The sequence below is a fragment of the Podarcis muralis genome, chromosome Z (assembly GCF_964188315.1).
Source record: "Podarcis muralis chromosome Z, rPodMur119.hap1.1, whole genome shotgun sequence".
NCBI lineage: Eukaryota > Metazoa > Chordata > Lepidosauria > Squamata > Lacertidae > Podarcis > Podarcis muralis.
This window is the reverse complement of record NC_135673.1, coordinates 21,698,415-21,720,569: the sequence shown is the minus strand read 5'-3', so window position 1 is coordinate 21,720,569 and position 22,155 is coordinate 21,698,415. Positions and strand designations below refer to the sequence as shown.

The following is a 22,155-nucleotide window of genomic DNA, read 5'->3' as shown; positions in this document are numbered from 1 at the left end:
CTCTGGCCTTGCTAGCTAGGGGTGATGGGAGTTGTAATTCAACAACAACTGGGGACCCACAGGTTGAGAAAGGCTGTAAGGCTTAGAATATCTGCATATCTCTTGGTGGTAACAAAAGGTATGGCCAATTGCATTATTAGAAAAACTGGTTAAAGAAGTAAGGGCATTAGCAAGGACATGGGACTGATGACTTCCTTGAAGTTTCATATCCTTCCATTACATTTTCAATCAAACATGGTATTCACAAGTCACATTTACAATTATTGTGTGGAGTATTTCCTTGATTCTCTGTTCCGATATTAGGAAGCACAGAGGGGAGTTTACCGAGATTTTAAAATAGAGGGAGAGGGGGAGGGAGAGAGAGAGAGAGAGAGAGAGAGAGAGAGAGAGAGAGAGAGAGAGAGAGAGAAAGAAAGAAAGAAAGAAAGAAAGAAAGAAAGAAAGAAAGAAAGAAAGAAAGAAAGAAAGAAAGAAAGAAAATGGCATTCCCACTCAATGATTGTAGGACCCACCATGCTCCATGCCCTTGCCTTGAGGATCTTCACTACCTCCACAAAATCAAACTGGCTGTGGCAGTCAATCTGGGGACCCCTCCTCTGACAGTATGAATGTGGGGGAGGGTTCCAAGATTGACAGGGAAAGGCAAAATAAAAAGGAAATAAATCTTTTGGTGTTTTATTTTTTACTTTTATGAGCACATGAAAGAAGGAAAGGTAAGGCCTGTAAAGGGGACCCGCCCCCACTGCCCCTAGGGAAAACTTGTAGGGAAGAAACAAAAACAAAAAACACCCAGACAGTCTCAAATACACCGAATACACCAAATTTAGGAGGAAAAACAATAGAAAAAGAAAAACCACGCATAAAATGTTCACATATAGGGATTTCCACCAGAGGGGGGTGGGAGCAACACAACGCAACCGCAGTCAGGGTTTAGGTCTGGAGGGTGGGACGCCTCCTCCTACTTGATGAAGCTCTGAAGATCCTGCCACCGAGCCGGGAGGGAGGCTTCATCCTGTCCGCAAAATGCCTTCCAATCAAATCTAGAAAATGTAGCATTTGCCAGCCTAATCGATCAAAGAGCTGCAGTAGGATAGCTGGGTTTATAACTCATGAAACATGAGTTCTTTGCAGGGTTTAAGGATGGCCCCCGGGGAGAGGAGGGCACATGCATAGTGGGCAAAATTTCAGCATGCTCACCCTTTTCTAGTGGGAGTTTTCAGAGAAGGTATAATAGCTGACATAACAGAAGTTTATAAAATTATGCACGGCATAGAGTAGAGATTTTCTCCCTGCCTCGTAACACTAGAACTTGTGGACCCCCAATGAAGCTGAACATTAGACGATTCAGGACAGAGAAAAGAAAGGACTTTCAGTTATGGATCCCACAAGAGGCAGCAATGGCCACTAACCTATATGGCTTCAAAGGATCATTAGACAATTCATGGAGGAGATGGCCATTGATAGCCTATGATGGCAGCAATGCTTCTGAATGCCAGTTGCTGGGAACCACAGATGAAAAGGTTCTTGTGTTTGGGTGCTACTTGTAGTTTCCCCCCAGGCATCAGGGTGGCCAGTGTGAGAACAGGATGCTGGACAAGATGGGCCACTGGCCTGACCCAGCAGGGCTCCTCTGACGTTCTTGTGCATGTGTCCCTTCAATTCTGGGTCTCAAGCATTGCTGTCATTTGGGGTTTCTCTTAAATCTGAAGCAGAGCTCTTCAGTTGTCATTATGCCTCATTAGAGCACTGGAACCATTAAACCGAAAGAGCCAAGAACTCTTGGGGTTCAAGCGCACTATAAAAGGAACTTTAGCAGCTGCCATTCCTCCAAGATATGGTGGTATGATTAGGTGGAAAGATTCATGCAATAGATCTTATCCACCTGGTTGCAATATGCATGTGTTCCGCACCACGAAAGCAGCAGGTAAGTGGTTGTGGATGTTTGTGAGAGCAAGACCGAGTTTCCCCATTTCCGGTACTAGTTTTTAATACAGCTTATGTTTTAAAGGGTTTTTAAATCATTTTTTAAAATCTGACTAAACCTCCAAAGATTAGAGAAGCAGCAAGATGTACAGGCAGTGCATACTGCTCTACAGGGTGTGCAGGATCAGAGAAATGGTGTTGCTGGATCCAGCTCAGCTTAAAGCATAAATGTATAGTATTAATCCTTCCTCTCTCACACACAAAATTCACAATGGCATCTCTCTCTACCTGTCTTTTTAAATCCAGCAAAACTTTTGTGACCGTGAATATGAATGGAAACACTAGGAATACCTTTGTCTTGTTAGGATGGATATTTGTTATTTTTTAAATTGGTGTTTGAATAGCAAAAGTTGAGTTCCATGAACTGTTTCTATGAACTGAATTGAAGGTTCTGCACAGCAATTAAAACTAGTTATCTGGTAAACCTGCAAAGGAAAAGCTGCTCAAACTGAGCTTTACAGGGAGCTGTTGGAATGGATGAACTAACAAGATCATAATCCATATTCAGGTGCATCTCACAGTACAGTGGTACCTTGGTTCTCAAACAGCTTAGTTGTAGAACAAATCGGCCCCTGAATGCCACAAACCTGGAAGTGTTCCAGTTTGCGAATGTTTTTCGGAAGCCAAACATCCAACACAGCTTCCGCTTGACTGCAGGAAGCTTCTGCAGCCAATCGGAAGCCACGCCTTGGGTTTCGAAGGGTTCCAGGAGTTGAACTAACTCCCAGAACTGATTAAGTTTGAGAACAAAGTACCTCTAGTTACGAACATAATTCGTTCCGGAGGTCCATTCTTAACCTGAAACTGGTGTGCTTTCACTAATGGGGCCTCTTGCTGCTGCTGCTGCGCCACCAGCACACAATTTCCGTTGTCATCCTGGGGCAAAGTTCTCAACTCGAGGTAACTCTTCCAGGTTAGCGGAGTTTGTAACCTAAAGCATTTGTAACCTGAGGTACCACTGTATAGAAAATGCAGCTTTTGGGAAGTACATTTGGCCATGATGTATATGGGTCATAAACATTAGTGTTTCAGGAACATTACTATTCAGACAAAGTTTATAGTTTATCAAAATCTAGGGGTCTCTCAAATCTCCAGATCTGGCACTGGTTAGCTATACCAAGAGCTCCACTTGTCGTGTTAGCAAAGCAGCACAACAGAAATTAATCCATTTTGGTCACTTTATTAAATCAGATATTAAATAGCTTTAACTACCAAACAGCACTTCGAATGGTGAAAACACAGATAGCGTATTGCCATACTTGAATGCTTCTCCTTAGAAACACGTTTCCAGTCCTTAATATATATTTTACAAAACAGCCTTATAAGAAGTGACATATTTTCTACAGTACTCTTATGATATTTAATACACAACTGAAAAACTGTCTTAAAAACAAAATAAAAACATAGGCCAAGTCTTAACAGCTGTATGATTTCAGCAGCCAAAGCTGGTCAAGGGACTGAAACATTACTATGCAACTGGGACAAAAACATGTACAATATCACAATACTAAGCAAAAACGCTTTACATCCAAAGGAATAAACAGGTTACAAAAGGTGGAGAATTTAGCAGGCAAAACTGTATTACGAGCAACAATTTATCATCTTATATAAGCTATTTCAACTAGGTAAACATTTAAAACAAATATAAAAATGAGTTTTTTTAATAACTGATGACATTTCTGTCATTAAATGTTGGTTAAAACTTGACGCTATACTAAAAAGCACGTTATTATGCAGCTATATGCCAAGTGAGAAATATGTATGAAAAGTGGTCCAAGTTTTAGTTCAATGCTTCTTGTCTCCAAGACATCCTCATCCACACCAGTTGCCTTTTTTCTGTTGTTGTTGAGGTTGAGAAAAAGTGTTGTCTTTAAAAAGTTGGTGAAAACTTTAGTCTCCTGAGTTGATGTAAAAATGCCACTCAGATTCCCAGCTCTATTTTACAAAATGTAGGAATATCCTGGGCAGCTACCATTTGCCTTCAAGCATTTGTCAAGGAATCTCTATTTTCACTTCCTCTGAAGCAAATATAGCAATCTTTGAGCACTTTCCTTCTCACCAAATTAAAGAAATGAATCACACCACTAGCTGAACAAGGGCTCAGGATGTCTTCCCATTGTTAAAAGAGCTGAAAACAGCAACTTATAGTTAAATCTGCTGCAATGATCAAGCTGTGTTCCTATTACCAACCAAAGCATTTTCACTGCAAAATTGAATCTTTCCCAAAATTAACATTGCCTGGGTGCTGACTGATTCACTCAGATAGGAGAAATAAAACACAACCACTCTTCTTGAATGATTCACAAAACCAAACTTTTATTATTATTATATCTTTATTTATAACCTGCCTTTTTCTCTGACAGGGACTCAAAGCGCATTATAGATAAAAAATAAGAAATTTTAGACTACAAATTAGCAACTCTTGCTTTTTCAGTGGTGTGAATCCTACCTAGCGTTCATAAATCTCCAAAATAACCCTACTCTTTACTTGCTCCTTCTCCAATGCCTCATATGTACCTGTCATTTAATTTTATGCCTGCGTTCCAATAGCTGTATTTTCTTCTGGAGACATCAGCTAGACTAATGCGAGAAAAAGATTTAGTGGGTCTTCATAAGCCCAGAAAACAGACAACTATTCCACTTTCATGTCGTAAAAGTAGCTGTTAATGAAGCATAATTATTTGGAAATTTACTTCTCCCTCCAGCACAGAAACAAACAAACAAAAACAAAACAAAAAAACCAAGCTGTTTCTTCCACTTTCATATTTATATTTTTTTAAAGGGGGAAATAGGGTGGGAAAGGAATACAGGGTAAATTGAGATTCTTATCTATAAAACAAGGAATTATTTCACAACTCTTGACAGTACTGCAAACTGTGAAAGCACATTCCTTCATGTGGTTAAAGAGCAAATGGTTCTAGCCATTTCAAAACTGCTTACTGAAGACAGGCTCAATCCCAACCACTGCCACCATATTTGAGCGCCAAAGTACCAGGAGTATATTTCTCTTAGCCCGTCCACAACCATCCTACTGCCGGCAACAGGATGAGACCCTAGCACCAGTATAAAGGAGTCAAAAAAATGTGCTTTGTATCGGAACGAGCACATGGTGGAAGTATACTGGTGAAGGATAAAAAATTATTGATATTATTTCATCACGTACATGAAATAAAAGTGGCAGAAGGCTAGAGGAAACAGCAACTTCTCAGGCTTTAACTTAAGGCTGCAGAGAGTTTCTTAAAAAACCTGCATGACTTGGAAGTTTAAATGCAGTAGTATTTAAAAATATTGCACTCAGTTCTGTTTTAAGATCATTTTTAAATCTTATGGTTTTTTCCCCATCACAAATTGTAAGATTAGAATAAATTTCTGTGTCAGTTCTGTCTTTACACTTTCTATTTTGTGAAAGATTATAAAAAGTTCCATAATTTGAGGAATCAACTTTAACCAAGAACTCAGCTGTGCACATTTGTGTGAGAGACAACCAAAATATACAGATCTGTGTTACTTCACTAAGTTTCTCCCATTTAATGGCTGTTTTTATGGCTATTAACAGCAAGCATAGGAGTTTAAACAGGAAACCTGTACAGCCCCTAATGTTATGGAAAGGACCTGTTTTCACTGAAAACAACTGGATATCTCCTGTACTCAACACATGTAAGAAGATTCTAGGCAACACCACTAAATATCGGGGAGGGGGCGTTATGTCTTATTAAAACAAAGTGAATAATTACAATGGAACGTGCCGATTAAGCTGGGGGGGGGGGCGGAAATCATTCAAACTATTTAAACAGTTGAGTTCTGTTAAGCCATTGATTCCTAAAAAAATAAAAAAAGTTCTCTCTCACTCTGTGATTTTAACAATCCTTAAAAACTTTTAGTGCAAAATAATCACATTGGTTTCCCTTGGGATGGTCCTGGGCCTTTGCCGCTCATTGGAAGAGGAGCCCGCTGCAAGGGGGGTGGGTGCTGCATTGCACCAGCAACAGATTGATACATCCCTCTCATATCTATCTGTTGGAAGCTGGAAGGATTCATAATCAAACCCGGCTTTGGCATCATTGCATGACTCATGGCTGCTTGCTGAGCCACGTGCTGCGCTGCTTGCTGGTAGGTCAGCTGCTGTGGCTGCTGCTGGCTGTACTGCTGATGGAGTCTTCTGCTCATCAGAATCCTCTGAACACAACCGATTAGCTGTGGAGGGAAAAGTGGAGCTGTTATAAGGGCATGACCTGTCTCAATAATGCCTTTCCCTTCAGCCACAGTATCCCTGACAAATTGATTTTAACCTGAAACTTGATACTTGTTGCACCGCTACCACCATCACTAATGTGGCGGCATTTTCAAGCAAGTGACTGGAGGCACCAGTTAGCAATACCATTTCGGACCACAGTCCCCTAATGACTCACCCGTTGTGTTGCAAGCAACCTTTATCTTGGTTGCCATCGGGGCAAGCACTCTCTGTGAAATTGCTCCCATATATCAGTTACAACATTCTCTCCTCTAGTACCATTTTCCGTCTCTCTACCCCATCCCCCGTCCAGCGACCTGAAAATTCTTATGTGAATGACCAAGTATTTTGTGGCAAACATCACACGAGAAAATACTTCCAGTCTGACAGAACGCCTCGGAAAAATTTTCAGGTTTCATAATATAACATGAAAAACCCTGCAAGACTTTACATAACACGCATGTTAATTCCTTAGTGTTAAGAAGCACTGATTTCCAGCCAAAAGTATTTGGTTAGCAAGGAGATGAACTTGAAAAGAATATCAATAATGTCTGGTGAAGGACTACTTCAGTTCTGCTCATTCAAGATTGTTTATATCTATTTCTAAAGAAATTGATTTTTCTTTCAGAAGTGCTATGAATTATATTGACTTTATACTGATCATCAAGGTCTGCATAGTGCTTTTAAAATAAAATACAGAGAATGAAACAAACTTCCTTGTTGCAGTAGTATTTACATAGAATTATTATTATTATTATTATTATTATTATTATTATTATTATTATTATTATTATTATTATTATTATTATTCCACCCTTCATCACTAGATCTCAGGCTGGTTCAAAGCATAAAAATACAAGAAAAAACACAAAATACATAAAGAAAAAGAAAAAACGCAATATCCTCCACCCCCCTACCCCAAGGCCTCCGGAACGTGTCTGCGCATCGGCGAGTCACGATTCACCGCTTCTGCACATGCATGTGATGTCATTTTGCGCATCTGCGCATGTGGCAAAACCCGGAAGTAACCTGTTCCGTTATTTCCGGGTCGCCGCGGGACACAACCTGAAAACACGCAACCTGAAGCAAACGTAACATGAGGTATGACTATCTCTGAAATTCTTACAACAGCCTTGTTAAGGTAGGGCAGCAAAACTATCTTCATATTACAGGTGGGAGGGTGGATGGAGGATGAAAGCAAGTTTTACCCCCCAACACTAAGCAGTGATACATGCCATCTATAAATTAGCTTATGTGGGTTGATACTGATTTAAAAAGGTTTTTTTGCCCGCAGATTGTTCCAGTCAGCTTCTTCAATTTTAGTGTCTAGGTCAGTTTCCCAAAGTTGTTTAGTAGCTGAGCATCACTCAGTGGCCAGAACACTGAGTATTTTATGTAGTGTCAGCAGAATTTTTTTGGGAATGCTGAGTTGTATTTAGAAATATTTTTTCAGAAGATGCCATGATTTGAGTGCTTGGGATTTAATTGCTTGGTTTGAAATAAAATGTATATAACCTGATGTATGAATAGCTAATTCACATTGTACCCTCATTTTTTCCATAATTTGGTCTGCTGTAATAGAGTTAGCCTTTTTATAGAGATTAGCCAAAGTATATAGGCCTTTTTCTTTTTTTCACATCAACTTGGGTTTGTTTTTGTAGGTGAGTACATGGAAGGATGCAATGCAATTGGGATTAGCGGTGATACAGGTGGGGCTAATTTGAAGACCCAGTATCATTAGATTTTCAATTCTGTTGTTATAACTAGCTCTCATTCTTGAGCCATATAAAGTTCCACTTTTCTTTAAAACTTAATAATAATAATAATAATAATAATAATAATAATAATAATAATAATCTTTTCAGTACTACATATGGTTAAAACTCACTTGAACAGTACCTGCGCATGACATCTTTTTTTCTGCAGCAGGATTTCTTGGCAAGGTGATAAACACCCAGCTCTCACCAAGCTAAATTTAAGCTGCTAAAAAAGAGCTGGTGCAGATTAGGAGCAAGAAAGGCAAGCTGCATCACACTATGTAAATTACAGCTCAAGCAACTGCAGGGATGCCTCTAACCTGCAAGTGAGACCTAGGGAGGTGTAAGATTGATATCCAAAATGCTAATAAAGGTCTTGTAAGCACTTGGGGTGGGATAAATCAGTTAATAGCTCCCCTTTTCAAATGTGCTTCTACATTACTGCCCTGTTTGTTTTTTCCATGTGTCTACCTGAATCAAGAAGTGTTTGTGAGTCTTACCATCTGCTGCTTTGTCAGGACATCATTATAGATGGCCTCCCGGCGCTTAACATCCAACTCCTGGGTTGCTTGTCGGCTTAGAGCTAAAGACTGGACCTGGGACTCTGTGAGCGTCAGATTCTCCTTCCACTGCAAATGAAAACACAACAGGGGGTTTTAGCAGTAGTTCTTATAGAGCCTCAATTTGTCCTGAAATGTGTCAACAGAGAGTTTTTGCCTTGAGAATACAGCAACTCAGTTTTCAAAAAATGGTCTAAAATAAATCTGCTGAGACACTGCAACAGACTGCTCTGGCTGAAGACAGGCATAATATGGGTCACTGGGATTTTTCCTTCATGTGCAGGTTTTGTCTATCCACATATTCTTCATCTCTACCTGAGTGTCTTGTTTGGCAGTAATGCTGTAGAGAGGGAAGGGGTGGTGCTTGTTCCAGTTCAACAGCTGCAGAAGGGCTGCTTGGAGGTCAGGGGCACCCACCTTGGACAAGACATGTGAGAACAGGTGAGAGCAAGGTGTCCCAAAGGTCTTGGATATCAGGTGGAGAAGGCAAACTGAAAGACGGGAGGAGAAGTAATGGTTCTCTGGGTAATCTACCATTTCCTCAAGGATTATGCCTGCTGAATGTACCAGGGCTACGATTCTAAAGAGGATCTAGGGTTCTTAAGCGCTCTGTTAGGTACCTCTCTGACCTTAGCATGCCCAACAGATATGTGGAATTTTCCTCTTTGAATGACAGCTGGTAGACTGGGGAGGGGGAAGGGAAGAAGGGAGAGAGTACAAATTGCAAAGGGATAAGGACTATTTGAAAATGCAGATAGAGAAGTATCTGGTATTCTGCAGAAATTTAAACAGACAGTTATTTTATTAAGCTGCTTATAAAAAGAAGCATTCATAAAAATTAAAGTAGATCATGCTGATACAAAATTATGCAAATACAGTTTCAGTTCATAATATAATATAAATCCTAAATCTTTTACAAATTGAAATTGGCATATTTGGCTTGGCTGCTGACAGGATGCTGATTTAGTAACATTTTAGCACAAACCTTATTTATGAAGTCCCCCCCCCCAAATATATAGATGTCATCCATTAAAATAAGTGCCAGAGTTGACAAACATTGTCTGCAACAATCTTAACATAACCTCATGTACAACCCACAACCTGCAACTCCAAAACACTTAAAAGCTCCACTGATTTTGACTGATGGATTAGAAGTATGTGCTTACATCTCCAAAGAAAAAAATAGAACTTAACTATGGCTGTATTGTGTTCAGATGTCATTCATCTCATTTAACACTTAACTGAATACTATGCGATATTGTAACAGAAATCAGTTTAGAAGTTTATTTGGCCAAGACAATAAAGAAACAAATTAATGGAGTCATCCTACATAGGCCTTCCTGAAAGAAAGCTCCCCCAGATACAGAAGGGGTGGGCAACCTAAGGCCTGTGGGCCGGATGCAGACCAAATGCCTTCTAAATCTGGCCCACAGATGGTCCGGGAATCAGCGTGTTTTTATATGAGTAGAATGTGTACTTTTATTTAAAATGCATCTCTGGGTTATTTGTGGGGCATAAGGATCCATTCATTTACCCCCCAAAATATAGTCCACCCAACCACATGGTCTGAGGGATGGTGGACCGGCCCATGGCTGAAAAAGGTTCCTGACCCCAGAGATACAGTATAGTTTATAAGTAAATTACCATAGGACTAGGCTTTTTAAATGCCTGAAACAGATTTCTTTCTCACAGCACTGCAGCCAATTGATTAATCTGCAATCTCAGTATTACTGAAGGGGGGGGGACATACTGCAAGCTATAATCAGCATTTAATGCAGTTCTCTGAAATGTATGCAACCTCAGAGCAAAAATGGCTCTTATCAGCAGTGAGTTTACTTACTATACTGGAAATGATGTCTTCAAGGGGTTGAATTCTTGCTCCAGTAACATTGTTGGTAGCTTCCAAAACTTTTTCTCTGCCTTGATTAATGAGGTCCTGAAAGAAAAGTATGATTAAGAGTTGCTGAATAACTATAGATTAAGATATCTACAAATATAGTGAAATTCCATTCCCACCTAGCTTCTTTATAATGCTTCCATATGATACAACTACCATGTCCAATCACATACATGTCCAATCACATGTTGGGCTACTGAATGGAAAATAATTTCAAACACTACTGTGTTTCTCACGTAAACAATTTAATTGTGAGAGGCAACTCTGCTCCTCTGGTTTTTATTTAACTACATTAAGGAGTAACTTTCACAAAACAGCCTAGAAACGAGCATCTTACAAGTCAATGCACACAGCACTTTCATTGTGAAGCAAAAGAACTAGGTTCATGGTCGGGCACAATAATATGACTATGTAAGGCATCCTCAGCATGAAGCAACTATCATGTTAATGGTATTTGAAACTTTCCCACCTACCTCAAGCTGCTGGTTGCTCATAGCGGACAATGCTGCCAAATTGAAAGGAATATATGGAGCCTGAGCATTAAAGTTGGTGGGGAACATGTTTGCCCCCGTTGGCATGTTGAAACGCATCGTCAGGCCCTGAAAAACAGAGGTAGCTCTTCTGAGTATTCAAAGCTGAAGGTTTGAGAATATATGACTGGTACTCACCTGAATGATCACTGCAGATGGTGACAGCAGTCACGAAATTAAAAGACACCTGCTTCTTGGGAGAAAAGCAATGACAAACCTAGACAGCATCTTAAAAAGCAGAGACATCACCTTGCCAACAAAGGTCCGTATAGTTAAAGCTATGGTTTTCCCAGTAGTGATGTATGGAAGTGAGAGCTGGACCATAAAGAAGGCGGATTGCCGAAGAATTGATGCTTTTGAATTATAAGATTACTACTAGGTTGGGCTCTGGCGCCATCCCCCTTGAAGAATGTAGGAGTGTAGTTTAGGAAATAGGCTGCTACCTTCCTCAGTTCTGCAGACTCACCAAGCACAAGTAGACATCAGTCATCACAATATGCTTATTTCAATAAACCAAACCAAAATTTTGGGAGGGCTTTCTAGTAATTGGAGGGGCAAGGAGATGTTTGGTCTTTTACAGATAGCAATGGATAACACTTATTTTTCTGGAAATACAGTGTGCAGTTTTGTTTAAGCCCCAAACCAAATGTGTGAAATCATAGTAAATGCCTTAACAAGGCACTGAAATGATATATTCAAAACTGAGGCATGAAGAATTCCTGATTTTTGCTTATCTTTATTTTAACTCTGTCTTCCTTCTTGTGTGGTTTATATGAAGCAGTGCTTCACTGCCAATCCAGTCAATAACAAATTAGTAGTACTGGGGTAGGGCAGTGAAAACAATAAGAGCTCTTCACATTTAACAACCAAACTCTACAAGGATTCCTCTAGCAAATGCATTTTTTGATCACAGGCCAAATCCATCTACTAAAGTCTGTCTATACTGGAAACTCAAGGCTCCTGTTTTCTGAGGTATACTCCTTGCCCAAACATACTGAAGATGCAGAACAATTGTCTGAGTCACAGAACAAAATTGCTCTAAATGGCTTAAGGCATCCTACCTTCTTTTCAGCTTCATATTCATCCCAAGCCGCCTTCCTCTCCTCTTCAGTCAATTCTTCTTCCTCTTTGTGGTCCAAGAGGGAATCATGTTCATGATAGCCCACTATATGTTCTTTGCAGATCTGGAGGAGTTCAGCTAGAATTGTATCCTGGTAAATAAAAATGCCAGAACATTCAGTAAGCACATATAAAAATTCTTTAATGGCAAGTGGCGGGTCCTGATGATGCATGCTTCTCATCAGGGGATATTAAAGCAGCGGAAGGAGGAAAGTTTGTTTCCTCAGCAGTCTCATTTCTATGGCCTAATCAAGCTTTTGGTGAAATATAACTTTTGAAGTCCAATTTGGTTCTCCCCGGGCGGGGAATTCAGTTTTTAACCGTGCAAATGCACTCCTGCCCACCGCAAAGACCTGGGCATCCAGCCTCAAAAGCTGATTCCAGGAGCACACCCAAACTGTGAACCTGTTTCAGGGGGGAGGTGTTACAGGGCTAACAGGACAGATAGGCACCTAGCCCCAAACACATCCATAGAATAAAACTGATCACAAAGCGTATCAGTAACTGGGAAGAACAAAAAAGTAGAGTAGTAAAGCTATGTAGATGGAAGTTGAAAAAAGGCCAGATTCAAAAATTAAATTAGCACAAAGGAGCTCTCATCCATGCTACATAAGAGGACTTAAAATGGCTGGAGAATTCTCAGACATGCATTTGCCTTCGTTCCTATGGTAACAATACTGTTGAATACAGTGCAATTTAATCCATATATACCATGCCAACAGAGTCATCAAAATGTGGTTTAAATTATACGCAACTGGGTAGATCCGCATTTCTTTGTCTGAAATGCAACTTGTATTCAATAAAGGTCAAGGCTTGAAAGGTAAAAACTTTATAAACTATTTATTGATGGTCTCCCACAATTCAAAGTGCATGTTTAATGAAGGAATTTGTGTGAAGATTGATTTCAAAAATGTAAAATATCTTTGCTAGAAGATACAGCTCTCTATATTGATGTTACAAATGGCTTTTATACAGTATCATACAAAATCTCCCCAGCTGCTTTTCAAATCTGTACATTAAAAAATTCTAAGTTTCAGTATAAAGACAGCTTGAGCAAAAGCAACAACATAAAAGATGATATCCCAAGAAAGTTTTCAATTTGTGTTCTTTCAATTTTCCTTTAAGCACAGGATAAAAATGTTTACTTTTTCAGTAATGTTTTCAGTTGAGATATCATTTTAGATACTTCTCAACTAGTGAGTTCATGAACCAATCTGAAAGTTGTCCAATAATTTCAAGCTCATAATCTTAAGAAGCACACTGCAACATCTCTTTCTATTTAACACAGGGTTAGGCAACGAAACCAACCTGCCAAATATTCGATCTTCAAATTGATGAGTGAGAGAAACTTGTTGGGTGCAATACTATCAGAGAATGTAACATTAATTATGTAAGTTATGTAATTTCACCACAGCAGATAACAAGATGAATAATGCATTTTGGCAACAAATACCGTTTAGAATGGAAAGTTATGCCTTCTCAACATCTCTACTCAACAGTACTTTAAAAAAAACCTCAACAACCACCCACCAACATGCCCCAGTAAAACATTTCTTAACGTTTGCATGATTCTTGAAACATTGTTTCAATGAACTCATCAATAAACACTTCAATATTGATAGGAATATTGTTTTCTGATGTGAATTGCACTCAACAAGTCTCCCTTCTTTTCAAAGCAAAGAAAACACAATGCAAATTGTTTTGTTAAAAAAATTCCCACAACCTTACATATCATCTGCAGAGTGAAAGCATCAACCGCAAATACCCCCTCATTTGCTGGATTGATTTCCATTCCAGACATGGTACAAATAAATGAACTTTGGCAATTTTCGCTCTTTTTGGAATTTTTGCAATTCATCAACATCTATACTGTTCAGTACTATACCACATTCAGCAATATCTGGTTTCTTTATCGCACACTGTGGTGTAACATCAGTACTTATGGAACTAAGCATGGAAACAAACTAAGGAGAGCTGAAGGGGGTGGGGACTAGGAGTTGTGACCTTTTATATTCAATTTACTTTTACCAAAGTGACCAATTAAGGGCCAAAATAGTGAATCTAAAAGGCTGAACTTTTTGTTCTTGTATAGATAGAAAAAATGTATGCACTGATTATTATTATTTTAAAAAAAAATTGGAACCCTAACCTGCAATTCTGGAAGCTTCACCAGAAGTTAAGCAGCATAGGAAATTTGTAAAATAAGGTAAAAACACAACAAACTGCTGGCAGAGCTTCAGGTGTGGCTGCATTGTTCTAATCATTAGGACTGCTTGGTAATGTAGTATTAAGTGCAACAAAGTGAACCATCACTAGATATTATGGGAGTCGTGAGTCAGAATTCGTCAGGGCATTCTATTCAAGGAGCAATCTCCCAGGACTCAAAAATTAGCAGGCAATAAAAGCCAACAAGAGTTCCAAGGAATGTACAATATGGACTGGCACTGGGACATTGTTAGGTAGCTCTCTTGGTCAGGCAGCAATAAATCAAAGTGAATGAAATGAAGTATTTAAGAGTTCCTAATGTACAACTGAGGACTCAGGTGTTAAAAAAGGAAACTTGGCAGAGAAAGCCAAGCCAGCTAAATAAATCCTCCAGGAAATGAATCCTCATACACATCTGAGAACATTATTAAGCCATTATGAAACTAAGAAGCTGGATGCTCTGCAATCCCATGAATAAGGCAAGAGCGCAACCCTTCACACTTTGAGGCACTTGTCATGGGAGTGACTTGCAAAAACCACTTCTGCGAATTAAACTGTTATGTGGAAAGCAGTCCAGGGATTAGCAGCAGAATGATGACTCCATTTCATTATTTTTCTCAGGTCACGCCTTTTATTCTGGTGGAGATTTTGTAATGCTAACCCATCCCCCGTTTCCTACTTCAATTTCACAGTGCCAAATTTGCAAGTGAAATGCCTGGACTTAGGAAATGCAATGTAGAAAGAGGCCCTGATTTGTCCGATCTCTCCTACTCTCTGGTTCATCCAATCTTGCCCCCTTCCTCCCTGCTTGGTTTATGCCAGAAAATGGCTGCTATCTACTATCAAACAAGCAAGAAAATAATGAAGTGAGCAAACTCCTGGTGTTCTGAGTTTATAGTGAGGATTAGGCATAATTCTTTTCACATAGCGAGCAAGTGGATCGGGACCTGCATGCACTGCTCAAGACAGACAGAAGGGCTAAAAAGATCCTTGGTTTCATTCTGCATGACAATTCATATTTACTCCCTGCTCCCCCCACAAAAAGGCACATACCTATATATTTTGGTACTGTAGGTGCTAACTGTACATATTGACTTACTTTTGGTAACATAGGTGTATCCCTTTTTTTCTTCTTTTCTGAATTAGGATCATCCAACAAGTCTGGCTCAAAAGTATACAGCTCAGTGAGTTCATTCATGGTAAAGTGGCGTTCAACCTGTTGCTGATCAACCACCCGGAAAGACAGTGACTGTTTAGTTACTTGACGATCGTAGATCTTGTCTTCCATTGTTCCCTTCAAAACAAAAATACATTACAATTTATGTCCACACGCACATTTGAGAGACCCCAACCACCAACCCAGAGTTCCCTCAAGCTCTCTGCCACTGTTTTGCAACACACACACACACATACCCTACTGCTGATGAAAGGGATACCCAATGAAGCTGGTTGGCAGTAGTTTCAAGGTGAAAGAAAACACTTTAACTCACCTGATGCAAAAATATGCCACTCTTTCAAAGCTTATTGAATGCAAGGTAGGTAGCAAGTAAGTAAATAAAAATAAATAAAAAAAATTCGGAATTCATTGCAACGAAACGTGGCGGCGGCTGCTGGTTCAAATGTCTTTAAAGGGGGAATATGACAAATCCATGGATAATTGGATGGAACCTCTGTCTTCAGAGGTACTGCACCACTGAGTTGCTGAAGGGCAACTTTTGTGTGTGTGTGCTAAAATTTCTTAGAATGTCAAGTCACACAGTTTGAAAGAATATACAGTGGTACTTCGGTTTACGAACTTAATCTGTTCTGGATGTCTGTTCTTAAACCGAGGGGCGCTTTCCCTAATGAGGCCTCCCACCGCCAGTGCCCTTCTACCTTTTAGATTCCGTTCTTAGACCGAGGTAAAGTTTTCAAACCAAGACACTATTTCCAGTTTTGTGGAGTTTATAAACTGAATAGTTCGTAAACAGGGCTGTTCTTAAACTGAGGTACCACTGTACATGGTTGGTATGGTTGATTTTTAGAGCTTCATGTTTTCTTCTGGAAACTTGCTTCAATTTCTTAAGCCTAAAACTACACTGAAGCTAACAAATATGAGAAGACAAAAAATAAGGATGAATCTAGTCATAGTACACTATTTTCTAGAATTTATTGTTGAACTTATCACACATCACATGGAAAGCATTTAATTCAAACCTACCTGAGCCAAGAAGCGGTACACAAACACTGGTTTATTTTGCCCAAAGCGATAAACCCTGAAAATACTCTGGATATCATATGATGGATTCCAAGAAGCATCAAAAATAATTACTCTATTTGCAGCCACCAGGTTTATTCCAAGGGATCCTGCTTTAGTAGAGATAATAAACAAACGGCCTCTGCAAAAAGGAAAGTAAATTTTAATCCCTCTCACAATCTTTCCTAATTAATTTAAAAAGATACTTCCCTCCCCAAATCAAAGGAATATTCATTAGTCTGAGTGACAAAACAAGTTGTTTAAAAATGTGATATTGTGTTTTATTTTTGCAATATTTATAGTGTGTAGTATTTTTCATCTACTGGGAAATTCTCATGCCCATACACAACCTTGTACCTTATTTCACATTGGCCCATAAGTTAAATTTGTTGCTTAAGTGAAAACAACACTTGGCAGTTACTGTAGTAAATGCCACTTTGAAGTCATAGTAAACCATGAGAGCAAGACGGAGTAGATGTGCCCATAAGGAGCTCCGAATCACCAAGCCGTGTCCCAAGGTATCTGAACAGTTTGTCAAACTAAAAAGCAAACAAAATTTTAACAGGCTGGGGTGATTGTTGGTTATACTGCTGAAGCAATCTACATTCTGTGGAAGACAGTTATAAATATACATCAAAAAGTTTGAGTGGAACACTTGAAATCTTGGAAAACTATATTTAGTGAAACAGACTATGTGCACACAATACTAAACTCGTTTATCTGGGGGTTTTTTTCCTTTTCTTTTATCTGTATTTTATTTTGATGTTATGTCACTTTAAGGCAATTCTTTTTTGTATAAAACACCTAACAAATGCAATAAGAAACAAACATTGGGGGTGGTGTTAGTGCCGCATAGGTAAGCCTGATCAAAACTGAGCAAAGCATGGGGGTTGAACACTCCCAGTCTCCCTGCGAAACTGCAAGTTACAATAAGGATTACATAAGGATTTATTTATTTTTTAGTTCAGCATTCACATGCAGAGGAATACTAGAGAGATTTACCTTACTATGGTCAAAAATTGTCTAAATCCACACATGTGTTGTGAACAGCAAGTTTGTCACATCAAAGGGCGGGACATGTGTCAGCACAAACCTATAATCAACTAACTCAACAGGAAGCCTTTAACGTAGCGACAGAAGCCCTTTCTTAAATGAAATCCAAACATCAAATGCATTTCTTCTCATTAAGAGAGGAAGTAACTAATTATGCCAGCAGCAGGGACCAAAGCAAGGCCAGAAAAACAAGGACAGGAACTGAGTGGGTTAAAACAGGCCACAACTTTATTGATGGCAGATGGAACAGCAGGAACAGCAACCCCAAGTCTCAGAGTGCTGGACTGCTGCTGTTGCTAAGATGGCTATTGGGGAAGGACAGTTACTAAGAAAGTCGACAGTGTATGCTGCTCCAACCACTGTTGTCAACTAGATTGTGTGGCAGGAATATCAGCCCCCAAATTGAACTGGCCCTTACCCCAAGGCCCCCAAAAGAGGGAGAGGAAGTCAAAAGGCACTGAACAATGCCTAGGATGGATCCCCAATAAAAGACCCAGGAGTTAATAAGAGGGGTGGGCAGGGAATTATGTCTTAGGTCTACTCCAAACCAACCGCGCACCACTAGCCAATGACAGGCTGGCTCAGAACAGTCACATGGACTCTGGGTGTAGTAGGATGGCCTAGCCCAACTGGGTCTTCTTGCTCTCCTGCCTTCTGCGTGGTCTGGTCCCAAAGGAGATTCTTGCCAAAGTCAGAATATGTATTAACTCTTCAAAATATTTTATAGAAATTAACTGTTTTTAAAATGTGCTTTGATCTAGTTTTTAGCTTATTGTCGATTTTAATTATTGTTTGAAGGTTATAATTTTTTTACAGGTAAATTGTTCTTTTTGTAAAGCACTTTGAGAGTTGCTTTTTTAAAAAAATATCAAGCGCTATATAAATTTTATGAAATAAATAAAGCAAGTATGACTTGCTGCGGTTAAAGATTTGTAATTCAATATTAAACCTACTTACATATAAGTTAATTCCCACTATTTTTATTTCCTGACAGTGCAACACAGGCTTTTTCCTGGGCGAGTGAATATAGGACTGCAGTCTGTGGCATTTATAAACTAACTTGGGGGAACAAAGTGCCCCAGCACCAACGACTGCTTCACAGGGCTCATTTCCTAGATGCATTACAATGGTTGGAAAAGATATACTTTTATCACTTATATAAATTTACAAGCAGAAAAGGGTGTGGGTTTCTTTTACCTGACATTCGTTACATCATTAAATTCTTCAGCCCACTTCTTTCTTGATTGTGCTGTTGTAGAGCCATCCAAACGATAATAATCTATATTTCTGAACCATTTCCCTTCACCTGGGAATTTAAAAAAAACAAATTATTATATATCAATTGAATAAGACATAGGGGCAAGTCTTATGCTTACCGACCCCCATAGTTCTTCCTCTTTAGCTTCCTTGCTGAGCAGCATAATCCAAATCTTTTGCCCACACTGTATCCCTGGAAGATGTGTTTACAAAGTCCAGTAAGATATATTTTCACAATCTAAGGAATTCACATTTATGGAGGGGATAGAAAGGCAAACTGTTCAAATTTGACTGACCCTATTTTGGAGAATAGGAGTTAGATGAAACCTACTGGAAGATAAGCAGGATTAGGAAAACATTTATTATGAATGAACTTAGTAAATAATGATATGGTTTACAAATTCAAATGCGAGCTGCTTGCATGATATGCATGCTTCAAACAAAGTTGTGATGGAAAGCTTAGCTAGACCAGAGTTTAGTGGTGCAGTGCAGCAGAATTTCACCATGGTGCTTAGCTGGAGCCTCTCTCTGATTGGCTGTGGGTACAGCTAGCCACAGAGGGGAGGGGTTAAGCTAGCACTTTGGGAAAAGAAAAGCAGTTCGAGGCGAGAGCTGCAGTTCTTGGCATTCAGCTTGATAGGAGTATACCTCCTGAACATCCACTCTGAGGAAAATATCTGCAGCCAAAGAAGAATAACTGGGAAGCTCAATTGGGGACAGGAAAAGGGAGAGTTGTTACAGAACACTCTATATTTCAATACAGTAAGAAGGGAAGAGAACATTTAGAGAAAGAGAAGAATCCCAAACCAGTTAGGAGAGGTATGGTGATTGCTTGATCTGTTATACTGCTAGAGGAGCCTCTGGGTTGTGATTTATAGAAGACTGGGAAAGTGACAGAAAGTACCACCTTGGAGCCCAAGTATTAAGACCTAAGCTATAACACTCAAACAGTTATCTTAATAAGCTGAAATCAAAAGAAGCTGTGTGTTTACCACCTTGTTTAGAAGCCTATAACACACACAGTTTCTTGAAAGAATCCTATCTCCTAATACATCTTTTGTTTTACCAATTTTGTTCTGTAAAATCAAAACCTTTCTCCTGTTGAACTTCCTTAAGTCTCAAAGTACCAGAGTTTTTTGTTTAAAACCCAAAAATTAAACAGTACAGTGGTACCTCGGTTTAAGAACAGCCCTGTTTTCGAACTATTCCGTTTACAAACTCCACAAAACCGCCTCATTAGGGAAAGCGCGCCTCAGTATAAGAATAGATTCGGTTTAAGAATGGACTTCCGGAAGGGATTAAGTTCGTAAACCAAGGTACAACTGTAAACTGAGGTACCACTGTAGTTAAAAAATGACCTGTCTCACAATTCTTCTAGTTCTGCAAATCTTGCATTTCTGCACTTGCCTTTATATATAATAGGTTTGTCTTCTTCTTTGTCCCGGTTTGCCAACTCCAGAAAATCTTCTATCAAATCCAGTGATATCAGAGACTGGCTGAACACTAAGCTGAAAGTTGAGAAAAAGAGGAATAGTTACTAGTTTTCAATTTAACTAGCACACCAATTTGCCTCACCACTCTCAGTATCATTGACACATTTTATGGATATAAAGCAGAATGTTAATCTAAATCTGCCAATTCTAAAAAGCCAAGTCTGCTTAAAGCACAAATGCTTTGGAATCTTTCCAGAATGACTCTTACACTTTATCCCCGAGCTCCTCAGCCATGCGAAGAATTTCAAAAAGAAGCATCATCTTTCCAGAATGCTCCAACACTTCAGCATCCGCATCAGTGACAAAATCCTTGTACCAATCTGGAGCTGGGCTGCCTGGGTTAGAAGCAGTTTTACCTACGGGAAAATACAAAAAACAAACACCTTAATATATGTATCTTAAGACATTTTTCAGGGTTTTGTTTTTTTTACTGTGGTAGATTTTATGCTGCGTTTATCCTGTTTTAAATGCCTGTAGCAGTAATGCATCATGTATTTTTTTTTGCATCATGTATTTATGTCTGCTTTATTGACATATTTTCCATAAGGAATAAATCAGTAAGCAATACTTTTTCAGCCTTGACTGCAAGAAATGCATTTCAAAAAAACAAAAGGGAAGCGTCTTCAATGTTGGTTTTAACTCAAAATTGCTTACCAACTGTGTTTTCTAATATAGTTAATACAATATCTGGATAGCTTACACAGCTGTCATTTCCTCTGAAACATGAACCATTTACAACATTTGAAACTCAAATTACAGCAAGGGCTTAAAACTCTTCAGGAGAAGGCAATATTCCCCGAGCCCTGCCAGCTTGTGCTGGCTTGCACACTTCTCTCCACCACACTTTTTCCACCACTCTCCCACTGTTCACAACTGATGTTAGCTCCAAGAATGACATGATTTTCTGTTCTGATTTCTGCATATCAGTGGAGGCTTCTCACTAAGTGGGGGTGGTGCACTACCCATCCTAAACCCCCAGAGGGCTCTTTTTAAGGAACTCAAAGGCTAAGATATCCCTATGCCAAATTCATAGAATCACAGAATTGTAGAATTGGAAGGGTCCTGAGGGTCATCTAGTCAATGCCCCACAATGAAGGAATCTCAACTAAAGCATTCAAGATAGATGGCCATCCAACCTCTGCTTAAAAACCTCCATTGAGGGAGACAAGGGAGTCCATTCCACTGTCTAAAAGCTCTTACTCTCACAAAGTTCTTCCTGATGGTTTAGTCGGAATCTCCTTTCTTGCAGCTTGAAGCATTGCTTTGGGTCCTACCCTCTAGAGCAGGAGAAAACAAGCTTGGTCCATCTTCCATGTGACAGCCCTTTAGATGTTTGAAGATAGCTATCATATCTCCTCTTAGCCTCTTCTTTTCCAGGTGAAACATACCCAACTCCCTCAACTGTTTCTCTTAAGGCTTGGTTTCCAGACCCTTGATCATCTTGGTCTCCCACTCCTCAGCATACATTCTAGCCTTTCAAAATTGTGGTGTCCAGAATTGGACACAGTACCCCAGGTGTAGTCTGACCAAGGCAGAAGAGAATAGTACTATTTCTTCCCTTGATCTGGATGCTGTACTTCTGTTGATGCAGCCAAAACAGCATTAGCTTTTTTTGCTGCTGCATCACACTGACTCATGTTCAGCTCGTTACCTACTGAGACCCGTAGAACATTTCCACATGCCACTACTGGCAAGCCAAATGTCCCCCATTTTATAATTTTAAAGCTGGTTTTTCCTACCTAAGTATAGAACCTTGCATTTGCCCCTGTTGAAAATTATTTTGTTAGTTTGGACCTAGTCTCCAATCTGTTAAGATCATATTGAATCCCGATTC

At 39.4% G+C, this 22,155-nt stretch overlaps 1 protein-coding gene across 8 annotated transcripts in view; it reads right to left on the bottom strand.

Moving 5' to 3' along the window:
- Nucleotides 1-3,147: 3,147 nt before the first annotated feature.
- ATRX (ATRX chromatin remodeler) overlaps nt 3,148-22,155 on the bottom strand; it is an 89,154-nt gene continuing 70,146 nt past the window's right edge. For all 8 annotated transcript variants that reach the window (XM_028714634.2, XM_028714632.2, XM_028714633.2 and 5 more), the window contains 10 exons: nt 20,530-20,677; nt 20,236-20,336; nt 18,769-18,877; nt 16,483-16,660; nt 15,382-15,576; nt 12,020-12,169; nt 10,902-11,027; nt 10,372-10,467; nt 8,472-8,600; nt 3,148-6,177 (listed from right to left, as the gene is read on the bottom strand). In XM_028714634.2, coding sequence (XP_028570467.2) covers nt 5,875-6,177; nt 8,472-8,600; nt 10,372-10,467; nt 10,902-11,027; nt 12,020-12,169; nt 15,382-15,576; nt 16,483-16,660; nt 18,769-18,877; nt 20,236-20,336; nt 20,530-20,677 — 1,535 coding nt within the window. In that variant the 3' untranslated portion in view covers nt 3,148-5,874. The remainder of the gene's footprint in view (nt 6,178-8,471; nt 8,601-10,371; nt 10,468-10,901; nt 11,028-12,019; nt 12,170-15,381; nt 15,577-16,482; nt 16,661-18,768; nt 18,878-20,235; nt 20,337-20,529; nt 20,678-22,155) is intronic.